The following is a 15,265-nucleotide window of genomic DNA, read 5'->3' as shown; positions in this document are numbered from 1 at the left end:
AGCATAAATTTAAAGTATTGAACTTTGGAGGTCTAAGGCAATATTTTTGTGTTGTAGTAGCTATAGTCTATCCTTGAGGAGGAAAGAAGGAAGAAAAATGTAAAAAACATAAACTGTCTTTGGATTGTTTTAAGACTGTTTTTCCTGGTTAAATGATGATGTATGATTGGTAGCTATGTATTATATGATCACTCATGCTCGGTATTAAAGAATAAAGCCTAGATTAAAATGACGATGAAGTTGAAGTGCAGATAAGAAAGGGGAGAAAGTACCGTAACCTGGTTTGTCACTATATTAGAACAAGAGTCTTTTCTCATGCCAGTAACCATCAGCAGCTGGATAAAGAATGAGTAGAGGTGTGTCTCCATTAGTGTTTAGTTCATCTTAGGAGTTTACTGTTGTACTGAACCTCCTGGTTGTCTGCATTTATGGCACTGCAGGCCCAGGTACCAAACTGGATCCTGTTTGGACGAAACCAGACTGGAAGATGCTCCTTAGAAAAATGCCTCATAGTCTGCAGCTGTAAATTCATATTCAGTCAAGGGGACCAGACTAGAGATATGTGGTACAAACTAGAATTTGTAAAACCCTCAAGATGTGCATAGTATGGGCACTGGTCCCTCAGTGCTGCTGTTTCACTGTTATGCAGTTACTCCTTTTGTACCGTGTTACTTGCTAACGGAGATGTATCCCTTGAGTTTAAAACTTATCTTTCAGATTTATGTCAGGAAAAATAATGACTTGGAAAAAAAAGTGTAAATAAATATGCCTTCTGTTTCTGAAATTCTCCTTTTATTGGCATAATGGGTATTGTTAAAATCTTTACAATTAGGAAAAAAAGAAAAAAAAATCCAAGCCAGGAATGTCTTATATTGACCATTCACATCTTCTAAAGGGTATCTTTGGTTTTGAAAGCGTAATACTTTGTTTGCCCTACAATGCATTCAGTTTAATTCAAAATATTGTAGGAAGGACTAAAGAGCAACAAAATGGAAGAAGTGTGTTACTTAGAGTTGAAAATAATATAGGTGTTTTCATTTACCATTTTGTTCCTGAGGTGAAAATTATTGTTATATGATCCTAATCCCACCACAATGTTAAATTCTTGAATATTTTTTAAAGAGAGGAAAATGGAATTGAAACTAAATATTCGTGTAATGGAAAGATAAAAAGGAAAAAATGCCCATGATAATTGCAGTATCTTTTTATTTAGCAGAACTTCACTCTGTTGTCTAATCTTAGATCCACTACCCCTGTAAAAATGTCTGACCATCAGATTATCACTGGATGGACAATTCTTGACATCTAGATTGAAACCATTGCAGCTGATTTAAATGAAGACTGCATGGACAGGACTTCATGACCTGGTGTTATTTCTTAGGTGACATTCCTAGCCTCTGGAGATGTATTTTTCATATAAAACATTTTACATAGTCTGAAATGAAGGCTCAAGTGCCACGAATAAATGCTCTTACCTTTGAGCTGCTGACCCCAACTGGGAAATAGCAGTGGCAGCATGACAGTGCTCATTCTCCCAGAATTTTTTTCCAGCTGTAATTGTTCAGGAAGTTTTGAATTTAAAAACACCTGAGCTGCATTTTGTTTCTGAATTTACAACCTGAGTAAAAGCTTTTCTTGACTCCACTTCTCGGTTCTTTGCCAAAATAAGCAGTCTGATCTTAGCATGTGACTGTGGTGGTTTGTCCTGTGCATGAGCTTCTGTACGGAATTTGTAATTATGCTTAAGGGCTGGTCCTGGGAGCCATGATTCTGCATGAGTTATTTTCTGTTTACTTTTGTATCAGATATATTGAGACTGTGTGCGCACGTGGTTACTGTGCAGTTCCCAGCCCCAGGGGTGGTTCTATTGCCTGTGAAGAGAGAGTGTGTTTGCTCTGTTGCCTGCGCGATGACACCTGCTATTGGAAACCTTAAAGGTCTCCCACATTTTTTCTAAAATATGCATTCAGCTATGCCTGGTCTCTTGTGTACATCTTTTAACACTTGGGCAGAAAATTTATAGCCATTTTTGTGGTGTTGCTGGTTGGTAATTTTTACTCATTGTTGATTTTAACAGAATCATGAGCAGGGATGCTCTTTCTTGCAGCATTCATATTAAATTAATAAATAATGTTTTGTACATGATGGGGATGGGCAGAAACATTCAGGTAATGTATTTGAGGTATTAAAATCAGTTGGTAAAATGCAGTTGGATTTTGATCTCAATCTTCTAACTGTTTTCTGAACAAGAAGTGAGCATGATGTACTTAAGCTGGATTTCTTATAACTCATGGTTCATAAAAGTATTGGAGCTATGGGAGCTGCATCAGTCAATTTCTGTGGCTCCCTGAGATACTGAATCAGTAGTAAGAAAAACAGCCTGTTTGTCTTTGGCTGTGGCGAAATCTGTGCAAAGATTAGTCCAGAGTCTATAATCTGCATGACCCTGTACCAAGGTTTAGGGAAGCCTAGAACTTTCTCAAATTTTGGAGAGAGTAGTGTCGTACCAAAAAATGAGAGAGTTGAGCTGTGGTCAGGATGTGGCTAATGTGGAAGTTGTTGTGGTCTGCAGTTTTTCCCTGCTGCCAAGATTGTCAGTGCTAATAGCAGATTTTGTCTGATTTGTTGCTGGTGAGATGCCAAGCCTTTACTGTCCTTGGCCTTCTGTGAAAATACAAACTATTCATGAACAGTACAAGAATTAAAGGTTATTTTAGAGTCACAGAATGGTTTGAGTTGGAAAGGATCTTTAAAGAGATCAAGTCTAACCCCTCTGTCCTCACTGGGTTGTTCAAAGCTCCATCCAACCTGACCTTAAAAGTTTCCAGGGATGGGGCATTCACAGCTTCTTCAGGCAAATCTCATTGTAAAGAATTTCTTTCTTACATCCAGTCTAAATGTATCCTTTTTCAGTGTAAAACTGTTGTCCCTTGTCTTGTTACTAGAGACATTGATACAAAGTGTCTCTCCTTCTTATAGGCTGCCTTCATTTATGGAAAGACCACAGTAAGGTCTTCCTGGAGCCTTCTCTTCCCCAGCTCTCTCAGCCTTTCTTTATGTATAGAGAGATGTTCTAAACCTTCGATAATTTTTATGGGTTTTAAGTGGATTTTATTCCTAAATCATATATTCCAGATAATTTTTTGAGATTGAGATAGTGTAAATGATCTTTTGCTGGAATTACTATTTTTTTGTCTCATAGTAATGGGCTCGCTATACTCATCTTCCCAAGGAAACTAACGGATTTGCTGACAAAACATGTTCTGTGTCCCTTCTTGAAATAGCTTTCTTGTCTTTGCTGTTAAAATTGTCTTAAATGACTCTTACAATCTTTTATGTTAAAGAGTAAGCTTTCAGTCACCTCCCTCAGAATTACTTTTACCAATGAGATGTGTGAACTTGGCAGTAGTTCTACTTAATGGATTATTGATTTATTCGTAGACAAGATTTGAGTAGATTTTGACAAGAATCTTCCTTTTTTAGTTGCGTGTTTCTGAAGGGAGAGTTTATCCTGAGTTCACTGGTCTGTAGCGGATTGTCTGTTTCAGCTCATTGCCTATAAACTTCACCCATACTTTTTGTAATAAGTACAAGCTGATATGGAGAGAGGAAAAAGGAGATTGAAACTGGTAATGTAAGTATTTTTAGGAACTAATTCTGTCTCTGAAAGAGTTACGGATTCTGTACAGAGAGGGATGGCAGTAAACAGCTCCTGGATTATACCTTTTAATTTGCAGATGCTGACTGTCATTAGTTTCTAGTATTTTCTCCTCTAATAAAGTGGCCAAATCAAAATACTGTTTAAAAACATCATGCTATTTGTTATACTGGTAGTAAGTCAGAAAGCACAAATGTATTTTTTTCCAGCCCAGGCTCTTTGTATTGGTCTGAGGTCAAGCAACTGAGGTTTCCTGCACACACCCCAGCAGCCTTTGATGCTGCCATCTGCAATGCTTAGTTTATTTGACTTGACTTGGATCCTGGCTGAGTATGTATTCTTATTTTTCTAAAATATCAGTTCCATTTTCAGGTTTGTATCAGGAAGAGTTTGGCAATGTTTTTTTATTGTTGCACTTCAAAAAACAAATTATCATGCAAATATGTCTCTGTTCAGTTATTTATGCGTATGAATTTATCAAACTGATAAAACTCAGTGCAGGTTGGTTGCTTGCTTATTTCTGTATTTACTTAGTTTCATTTGATTATTCTGCAGCAAGAGGGTTATATAGCTGAAGTTCAAAACTTGACGAGACGTGGATTCAGAGAAGTGGCCAGATATACTCTGTGGTCTTTCTGAAGCATTCGCAGGGGCAGCTGGGGAGAGCAAAGTTACTGATAGGCTCTAGCTTATGATTCAGCTCTTGACTTTCTCTGTTGGAATTGTAGGGCTGCTCGAATGTCAAGGGCTTAGCATCACTCTTATAAAAGTACAAAATAGATGATATTGTCACTAGGTAGTGTACGCTTTCTACTTCAAGTATTTTTCGGTAAAAAAATATTTAAGTTGTGCAGAGTTCTTGAATTGCTGGTGAATTCACAAAAATTCAAAAGCACTCAAAAAAGGGGTTTGTTTTGTGGTTTATTTTTTTCTGTTTGGTTTGGTTTTCCCCCCTTAAATTGGTGGTTAGGACTATTGCTCTGATTTTTTTTGTATGGAGAATATGAACTTTTTTGGGTTTATCTGTGTTCATATGAGTTAGAATAAATTACTGGGATTTACCTCAGTAAATAGTAATTTACCTCAGCCTCTTTTTGAATCGGCTGGACAGAAGCTGGTATAAAATGCAATATATGCTTCCTTTAACTGGTACGAGGCTCTGCTGGCCACACCAACGTGTGCTTTAGCCAACACTGATAGTGGTCTACAGAGGATTAAAGTTCTGGGGTCCTGATTGCTTATCATAATGGGCAGCTTTATGATATATATATATATATATATATATATATATATCTTTATGGTATAAATAGCTGCAGTTCAGATCATGGAAGCCAGTGGCCAGGTATTGGTATTTCTATGATAAATAACCAGTATTTATGAGAAGTGATCCATTTTGCTTTTAAGTATTTGGGAATCAAATTAAGGACTTTCTTACTGGTTTTTTTTTCCATTTGCATATTAGATTTTCTACTTTCTATGCTGGAGGCGAGGTCCATTGTATTTGGTAGACTTAGGCCAATTGGTTGCTTTTGTTTTACCTTGTATGCGAAGCTCAAAGAGAGACCGATGGCTGCACAGTCTTAAAAGAGAATAAACGTATCAGTTCTTATACTGGTCACTTGAAGATGAGTAATAGCTTGGCAGCAGCACATGATGGGTGAGGAAACAGGGCACTCTAATTTGACAATAGGAGTGTATGAGATATAGAAGATGAATGGGTGGGGAAGGCTGGAAAATGACATAACCAGAGGAGAATTTAAAGTTCATTAGCTTAGAGAGCGTCATCCTCAATCTTCAAGAAGTATTTGTTCTTTCTCATGTTTACACTTGGAAAAGGTGGCACCTTTTTCACCTAAAAAATGAGGATATAAACTAATACACTGTTAAAGTGCTAGCTGAAGGGGTTTAAAGTTACTTGACCTTGTTGAGGCTGTTCATGGAATATGATTCAAGCCAGTGTGCTTGAGCACTGCTGCCAGTGATCACACAGCATGACTACTGCCATAGGGATAGTTAACTCCAGAGTTCACCTTGTCTGCCTGAACTACTCCAGCTAGATTTGCAAAAGTGCATCCTATGTGTTCTTTATATATCATGAGACGGCTTAAGATACTTTTGATTTTGCTTTGATGTCTTTGTCTGTTGGGTGACTTCTGCCTTGGTATGCCTTTTTCTCCCCTCTCGCTGCCTGCTGGTTTCACTAGGGCTGACTTGCAAAGCCTGGAAGAGATAAGTTGAACAACCTCTTTCAAAATCTCTCTCATGCCTTGTTAATTTTCTTCTGTTTTTTCTAGTCCTCATTTCTCTTTTGTTTTGCTTCTGAAGTAGTGTCCAGGCCATAACTGAGGAGCTTTTTCTTTAATTTTAGCTTTTCTGCTCATATTTGACATTGTGTTTTGTGTTTTGCTACTTTTCCTCTTTCTGCTTGTTGCTATTACTGGAGTAGGCAGTGCTGTTGGTTGAAAATGCTTATGCAGATCCCCTTGGCATACTTAATTCTTGGTTTGTCAGGAAGCTCCACTCAGGTTATTTTAATGAACAAATGGGACAAAGACCTCTCTATTTTCTTAGTAGGAACTAAAATAAGAACAATATTCTTGAGAGAACAGTAGCTTAAGAAGCTTCCAGAAGAGCAGAAATCAGAGAGGAAATCATCAGACCTTGCTGATTCTAATACGAATTGAGTTTTAATTTCTCAGTATCATAGTCAAAAGACCACAACATCTGTGGTTAGAGTTTTACAAACTTCCAAGCTGTACAAAATTCATCTCGGTCTTGTATAACAGCAATTGAATTGGACGAATACTTGCTACTGAAGTCCACCAAAATTTTAAAACTAGCTAGAATTTTGTTAATAACTTAGTTAGAACTACCTTGCTGCAACTAAGAGCTATTTCAGCTTAGCTTTCATGAAATTTAGGGGGGTTTTTATTTGTTTTATTCTCATTTTGAGCTGTTGCTGCAGTATGATATTACTGCATAAGCCATACCTTGACCAATCCAGTCAGTACTTGCCATGGAGTGAGCAGGTGGGCAAAGTGTGCATGGGGGTCAGTTAGGTCAGGTGCCACAAACATTTTTGTTGCTCATGGGGTCTGGTGAGGAATGCATTAAAAAAAACCCAACTAAATCTGGTTAAGCAGAGTCCAGTGGACAAACACTTGGTCCTGCAGCCCCCATCTTTGGCAGATTGGAAAACTGTCCACTGAGGCTTTTGCAGCCAGTGGTTTTGATTAGGCTTAATAAAAGTGAGACGTTGCCTTTTAGTAGATTTGATATTCTTGAAGCCAGAACTATTGTTAACATTTTTATAGGGTCCCTAAACAAAGCTTCATATAAGATGATGGCTTGTTATTTTAATGGTCTAAGCTAATGCTTCCATACTACAGCTTGCAGAGAGCTAAATCTATTTGCATTGATGGCATGGAAGCTGCTTGTTCCTTTCAATTTATTTTTTAAGGTTTATAGAAATCAGCTTTTCTTTCTTCCCCTTTCTATATGCCTTGGTGCTTCACCATTCCATCAGGTCAGGTACAAACCATGGTCATGATTACCTCAGGATTTAATATGAGCCAATATCAATCTGCTGATTAACATGACATATATGTTGTTGTCTTCCTTTGCTAAGTCTCATTTGATCTTCCATCTTCCCCACTCCATGTCATCATCTCACATGGTACAGTTCAGGGAATGTTTGCTGTTTCTCCTCTGCTGGTGTGCCACAAGTGATCTTTTACTGTGTACAGCCTCTCTTGTGGACTCATTTCTTCTGCCATACTTGCAGAGTTGGTGTGTTTGTTAAATTTGCCTAAACTCTCCTTCCTCTAGATTTCCTGAAGCTTCATTGTAACCTCCAATGGCAGATTTCTTTGTCCATGTGAGGTTTATTTGTATTTCTTGAGCAATACTGAGAATTTAGCACTTAGTAAACAACACCTGAAAGACACTTGGCCTTACAGAAATCTGTTCAGTTGATGTACAAATTATGTTGGATAAGCTTCCTACAAGAGGTGTTTTTTTAATGGGCTACATTTTTGTTATATGAAAGGTGCATATACGTACAAAAGTGCTGATTGACTGAACATGATGCATTTGAAAAAGCATTACACGTATTTCAAACCTGATGGCTCTTGAGCAATGCCTGTATCACCTCATTTTCAGGATGATGATGATGATATCCTTGAAGCATTCAGTTGCTGTAGTGGAAATTTCCTGCCATTAATTGAATTCCTTCTTTTTAACAGCTTATTTTGATGCAACAGCCATTTAAATATTTGCAGATAAAGTAGTATGGTTTCTTTTCCAAAGTACTTGTTCTTACTCAGACCATCTCCTGCCCTGTATAAGTACTTCTCAAGATGGTCAGCAGGGGAGGAGGCAGGAGCAGGGAGCAAAGCCAGGAGGGTAGCTGGGGTGAAATGGCTCAAGCAGCAGTTAACACACAGGAAGGTGAGATGGTTTAGAGGAAGCTGTACAGGTCTTTGGCTAATCCTGTCCTTACCACACCCCTTCTTTTGCTCCTTAAAATTTGTTCTTCCAGGAGCATGGATGTTCCAGGCAAAGGTGTTTTCAGAAATTATATGGAATATTGCAGTTGTGCTTTACTGATTAGGAATTGCCATGTTTAATGTAGAGAAAATAAGATTTCTCCTTTGCTTTAAGCATGAGGGACTGTCTTGTCTTTTCTTATTGAATAATAAATACAACAGCAGAGGAGGTACTTCCAATGTGAATGCTAAATAGAAGTGAATACAAATACAAAAGAGTGGTTCATCTGGAAATACTACAGAAATCAGTTTCTGGCTGCTCGTTATTGAAAACATGCTGATACATGCAAATACGCAAGAAAATGAGCATGCCATGAGAATAATTTCCTCAGCTGTTGTGCTCAAGTTGTCCCAAGCAATCAGAGCAGGTAGCTTTAAAAGAAGTTTTTATCTAGTAGTTCTCAGATGTGGAATGATTACTCTTTATTTTACATGCATACATCTACAAAAGGTAGTGAAAATTAACAAGTCAAGATTGAGATTTTCAAAGCAAGCTGGTTTTGAAGGTACTTTTGTGCTGTGCTGTAGTCTAGTCCATTTCTTCTTTTCCAATTTGGCAGAAGTCTCTGCTTGACAGTTACCTTGCTGATGTTATTTTAGGTAAGAAAAAGCTGCAGTGTGACATGGATAAACTAGAATGTGTTAGAGCAGAGTTTTGTTGTGAATTGAAAAAGTAAATAATAAAAATAGAATCAGTTTAATACTCACTTAAACAATGCATTGTAATGAGCTCAAATAAAAATAAATCTCTGCTATATCTGCAGTTCATTTGAAATACTGTCACCTGCAGTAGAGTGCTGCATGCTGCTTGAGTTTTGATTTGGAGAAGTTTCAGTTGATCAGTAAACTAGGGTTGCAAAAGTAATTTGTCTGACAGTAAGCTACCACTACTGGTTTTTTTTGTCTGGTCTCTTCTTTATGTTTACAGGACCATTCCCAGAGCATTCTCGTGCGCCTGCTGTAATCAGCAGAATTTTGAGCAGCTCTTAAACACACAAGTGCAAGGTGTTTTTAGTATAAAACAACCTAGATGTTTTACTGTGATAATTTACTACTATACCTATTCTAACTAGTTTATTTTCCTTGGACTTAGCCATTCTAGTGAGTTACTGTTGGTTGTTTAATGAACTCTAATTTTTCATTTGTTTTAATTAGTTAATTGAGCAATCAGTACAGTGCCTTGGTATAGCAGACTGTTCATAGGATAGTAAGTAGGATCAGATCATGCAAATGCCTGCCTCTGGGCTCTGGCAACAAGTTTAGAATTGCATTACCATACTTTGCCTTTGTGGAATTCTTTCACCAGATGGTAGCATTTGATTTCCTTTTGAATAATCTACAACACCCAAATGTAGTTGTATTACATTCTTTTAAAATCAACACTACCTATGTAAACGTAAGTGGGAGGATAGTGTGTCAACTTTCAACTGAGGAATTCTTAGTTGTTTCATATACTCAATTCGTTATGTAGATAATTTTTTTGTGAAAATAATGTCATTAAACATTCTCCAAAAAGGGGAATAATAGTGCAGAAAAAGTTACAGAAATATTGGTGGGTATTTTTCTTGGAATCTGGGCAGTGATTTGTCTTGCAAGTAGTTTGAACACTAGTTCTAGTGTTTAGCCAGTGCTGAATGTGTTAAGTACTCCTACTGGTAGTTAAGGCAAGGTCTGTTATTGCATATCAATTATGAGGAAATAAAATCTGACATTTGAAGGAATAGCTATTAAGTTTACCGGCTTCAGGCAAAGGCTTATTTTATTACTATCCCTCTCCTGCTCAACAGAGAGGAAAACTCCAGTACTAGGTTCCTGATGTCTTTCTATGGACTGTAGAAAGAGAAAAGGGCAGCTGGCTTCCCACTTCGAAGCATAACCTGTGTGAATTCTCTTCTTCATTTTGGAGATGTCTTAATTGTGGAGACCAAAATGATCTAGCAACTTAAAATCAATTACTTTAATAGATGTTGAGTGCATATATACAAATACAAATGTGGGAGATAACTTCTTTGGTCTCCTTTTTTGGAAGTGTCATTCTGGCGACTCCTTGTGTTTGGTGCTTTTGCTATCAAATTTGTTGCCTTAGAGCTTTTAGCCTGGGCATGAGTCTCTTTGCTTTCATTGCTTTCAGAAACAGTGTGCTGTTTTAGCAATATGGTGGGCTGCATGTAGACTGGATTTAGATGGATGCATTTTGAGAAAAAAAGCTTGTTCCCACTTACAGTTTCTGTTCACTGTAAAATGCTGGTCTGGAAACTGGCTATTCAAGAGCTTGTTGGGGAATAGGCTTCATGCATTTGTCTCAAGGCAATGGCACATAACATCAGATGGGGGTGTAAATAATAGAGCAGATAATACCTGGTAGGTTTTTGTATCCAATTTCAATGTGCTCCCTGTCAGAGTCCCAGCTGACAGAGATGGAGTGGTGCCAAACCCAAAATGTTACAACTGGTTTTATGTCACTACTCAGCCAGAAGACTGTGTTTATTAAGAGTAATTGTCCCATGAATAACTTTTTCACTTGTATTTAGATTGCTTTCACCCAATAGCTTCTTAGATGCTTGCAAAGCCTCAGGTACTTTTCTTAAACTTGCATTTCCTGGTGGTGGTTGAATTCAATCACTGCTTTGTCCTTCAAGAGGAGTTTTTCAGCTTCCCTATTATAATTTATTAATAAAGTATGAAGTAGCCTTAAGAATATGTAGGAATGCAAAAATCCCTGTCAGTGAACAAAGCAGAAGCATCTGGATGTGAACTGGGGAGGTTGGATTCTAACTTTTGCTGAAATTTTGGCAGTAATTTTAGGGTTTGTTTCTCGTGTGACATGTTTATGTCCGGAGCCCTGACCATGCTACTTGGGGTGTAAAAGACAGCCTTGTTTTTAGTGGTTGTGTGACATATTGCTTAACTACTATTTTGAACTAGCGTTTTAAAAGCAAATGATAGGTTTGTGAAGAAATGAAGGCTTGGTTATATCCAGAAATAAACTCAGCTGTTTAGCAACTATGTCCACGATGGCAGCTGGATCTAGAGGTCAGGTCTGGCTGGGGAAAAAAAAATCCTTTTTCAGTACCATAAACTAAAGAAAAAATGGCCAACAGCCAGTTGTGAGTGAATACAGATGTTGTTGACAGGATTTATCATATGGTGATGGCAACATATGATGAAGATGCTGTTTCGTAGAGTTCATGGACTGTGGCAAAATGCTGGAAGTAAGCAGAAGTAAATGTGATACTGCAGGTTTTAGAACATAACTTTGTGTGTAGTTAAAAGAAGTTTATATGCTCTGTTCATGGGAGAAAAGTAAATCACAAGTTTTCTGTAATTTCACATTAAAGTTGCCAAGGAACAAGACAGCTTGCTGTTAACTAAGACCAGCAGCATTCTCAAAGAGATCACAGGCAGCCTTTTCCTTCTCTTCAAAATTTTCTAACCTGTCCTTGGAGGCAGTAAAAAGCAGGTCATGCAGCATGTGCTGACAGATCCTCTGAGGGGCAAGAGTGTCCTTGTCTGCTCCTAGTTGTACAGCTTTCTGGTGGGCCAACTACTCTTCTTCCTTGCTGCTGCTTATGGCAAAGGGGTCTGAGGCCTTCATTGTTTGTGAGAAATTTTGGATCTTCTTTTTCCTTCAGATATAGGAAAAGAAAAATGTGTGACACTTTCCCAAGCTTTCCCTAGACTTCTAGAGTTTGCTGCCAGTGTTTTCTTTGCTGCTTAGCAGGTTTGTTTCTTCCATGCTGAGAGAGGCAAGTTACACCTTGGTGGTATGAGATTACTTTTTACAAATTTTGGAATCACTAAAACATGTCAGTTTAGTATGTGACTGAGTTTTGGAGGGGAATAAGGAACAGCCAGGAGAAGTGAGCCTTTTAAGCTGAGTGGACTCAATTCTTACTAGGGTAAGGACTATAAAGTAGATTAAAAAAAAAAAAAACAAAAAAAAAACCCACAAAAAAGGGGACCAATTCAGCATATTTAAAATGGCACCATTAGCCATTCAAAGTGTGCCAACCTTGGCAACTTTCCTGGTTAGCTCAATGAGTATAGCATGCAATCAAACCCTCCTTTGTAACTGGGAGCTTATTTAGCTGTATAACTTGAGGAGCATAAGGTTTGAGTATCTTGGCCTTTGCATCTTGTTCACTTGCACATCAAAGTTCTTTCAAAACAATTTTCATGTCATTTTTTGATAGAAAATAAAGTTCCTTAAGAGGAAGAGCTGTAATATTACAGTATCAGGAGGATCAGCCCTTAAAAGACTTACAGGATGATAAATCAATTGAGACCAAATATATTTGTGGGTTATTTGAAAGCCATATGCTCAGCCACACAAAAAGAGTGAACACATTCATTTGTCTCAAATGCCAAGAGACTGGATTTCTGCTCGCATGCCTCAACATGTGCTGTTGCAAAAATAGAAATATTTGTACACCAGATCAAGTACAGACAAGTATTTATTAGTCATATGACCCACTGTATGCATATACATATATATGTGTGTGTCTTTACATGTGTATCCATATATGGGTATATACACACTCCTAGTATATTCTTGGCTTTGAATCTATCTTGCACTTCTAATTTGATCATGAGATAGACTCCCTTCTTGGTTCACAAGTTAGGGAAGCTGGATAAAGAGCTGCAGGGAGCAGTGTGTGGATCCCATGAGAAATGGTTCTGGTCTTGAATCTTCTCCATGCTGAAGCCCAAGGGGTGTCCTCTGTAGGCAAAGCATTGTGGGTTGTAATTTGCTTCAGTCTGCAAGGGCTGTCTCCTTTCATACTGAAGAATAGAAATAAACATAATAAACTAAAGTCTGTGAGGTAAATCCTGATGGTTTATTAAATTTGTATACAAAGTGTTTTGATTAATTTTAGTTTTATTTTTTCTTACAGGAAATACTGGATAGATCCCACAATGGAAGACGGGAAGCCCGTTTGGGCTCCACACCCAACTGATGGGTTTCAGATGGGGATGATTGTGGACATTGGCCCTGACAACTTAACTATTGAGCCTTTGAATCAGAAAGGCAAGGTAAGTGTCTCACAAAAAAAGGAAAAGAGAAAAAACATACAAGAAACCACCTTACCTGTAGGCCAGATCTTTGCCAGTATCTTCAATTGCACACAGCCTGAAGGAGTAGAAAATCAGTTTTCTGTTCTAATTTTGGCTAAGGATCTTTGTTGAGCTTTAGCTTGTATTGCAAATGACCCCTCACACTGATGAGAAGCTTGTACTTTCTGTCAGTTACCTGCATGTGCGTTGAGTATGTGCTCATGAAAGAGGAGGTTTGAATCTCTGTAGCCATTTGATTCAGTACTGTATGCTTTATTTTTCTCAGTTAGACACTGATTAAGAGGCTGTTGTTGAGATTAGCTTCTCTCTTTTCCCTTACATGCATAGGAAGGGTCCTACAGGGATGTGCTAGGCCCTGGCTAGGATTAGATACTATTAGACAGATGAAGACTGAGAGATGAATCCTCTTAACTCAAGTACCTTGAAAAGTAATATGATGTCAAACAAAGGTCCTATGGAATTGCTACATCAAATTAAAGTCAAAATAAATGTAACTTTTAAAATGAAGACGTAATTCATCCTAATTAGGGTGTTCCAATGGATTAATTTATCATGACATCTTTCCGACTCAGTATGTCGTAACTAAATGTCAGTTTTTACAGGAAGCACCTTGTAGCTATCAATTATCCTAATTCAAATGGTCATATTCCTGGGTTGTACGAGCTAAAATAAGATCAGCACCGTTTCAAAAGTTGATTTCAGTCTTTTTGAATATGTTTTTTGTGCTCTTTCTTATAGTTTTGTCCTTTCTCTATATTCAAGGATGTAAAAAAGACAACAATGTGTTTTGTAACTTCTTTTTTTTATGTCAGCAGTAGTAGAGAATGCCATGTCACAGGTCAAAAGGTTATGCAGCAGTCCTTCCTTTAGGGGGAATGTTTATAGGCTTTCTTTTTTGTGCATCTTGGAGAGGAAGTTGATTTTGCCTTCCTTAGAAATACAAAGTGTAACATCTGATTTTTGAGTGTGAGAGATAAAAGTCTATAGGTTTTGTAGTAGTAGTATGGACTCTTCAGTTTGAGGAAGAGCAGGATTATTCAGACAAGGATATTAAATATTCCAAATCTATGGCTAATATTAAAATTACTTAAATAAATTTCACCCCCACTGCTATTTCTGTTTATATTCCCAAATGGTCCTGATGGGATAAAGAGCAAAAGCCTCTGCATTGAAACAATAATAAGGTTAAGGATATTTCTGAGTCACTATTTATTTCTAACATACGCTCCTTTCAGGGACCATATATAATTTAAAAAAACCCCAAAACAACAAAAAAAGATCCTAAAATACAAATATTTTGTTTCATGGTTTTCTTAACAAAAAAAAAATCTCTTTTGTCTAGAGAGTTTGTTATTCTGCTGTTGGCTGTTTTAAATTAAGCAGATCAATTAAGAGCCTAATGTTCATTCATCTAAGGGAACAAACACTTCACAGTCTAAATGCTGTAGAGACTATGGTCTTATATTTTTAACTAGAAAACTTAATTAATTAACCTTATATTAGCTGGTGGAGTAAAATGTTTTCTTGGTTATCTTCTCACTCTTCTCAAGGTGTCATTTATTTCTTTTTAGAGAAACATTTCTCATTGCTTTTTATCTTTTTAAGAAGACTCTGTCCTTGTGCACTTAGGTCATTAATTTGAAGTAGTCAGCATTAATACTCATTATCATTTTGTTTTCTTAAAATGGTAGTTCAGAAGTGCTCTTCAGCAAGAATGCGTGATCGAGCAGCTCCAGGGTTGCTCATGATAATTACAGGGAGGAGAGGAGTAACCTGATCTTGTAAACATATCCAGGCAGTGTAACTTATTATTATTTTTTAATCTGGGTCATTACCATGTCATATGTATTCTCTGTAGGCACTGGTAGCTTACCAGGGGTCACAGTCTGAAAAGGAAATGTGTATGCATATGTTTGATTATTGCTTTTTATGACACTATTGTCAATAATTGCAGTAAATGGTGCAAGGCAGCAGTTTCACCCTG

General features: G+C 37.4%; 1 protein-coding gene across 2 annotated transcripts in view; it reads left to right on the top strand.

The window, feature by feature from the left end:
* MYO6 (myosin VI) overlaps nt 1-15,265 on the top strand; it is a 103,040-nt gene that overhangs the window by 17,057 nt on the left and 70,718 nt on the right. For both annotated transcript variants that reach the window (XM_082302504.1, XM_082302503.1), the window contains exon 2: nt 13,101-13,239. In XM_082302504.1, the coding sequence (XP_082158630.1) occupies nt 13,123-13,239 (117 nt within the window). In that variant the 5' untranslated portion in view covers nt 13,101-13,122. The remainder of the gene's footprint in view (nt 1-13,100; nt 13,240-15,265) is intronic.

This window comes from Coloeus monedula, assembly GCF_965178545.1.
Source record: "Coloeus monedula genome assembly, chromosome: 2".
NCBI classification, from domain to species: domain Eukaryota; kingdom Metazoa; phylum Chordata; class Aves; order Passeriformes; family Corvidae; genus Coloeus; species Coloeus monedula.
This window is presented reverse-complemented; position numbering and strand designations above follow the sequence as displayed.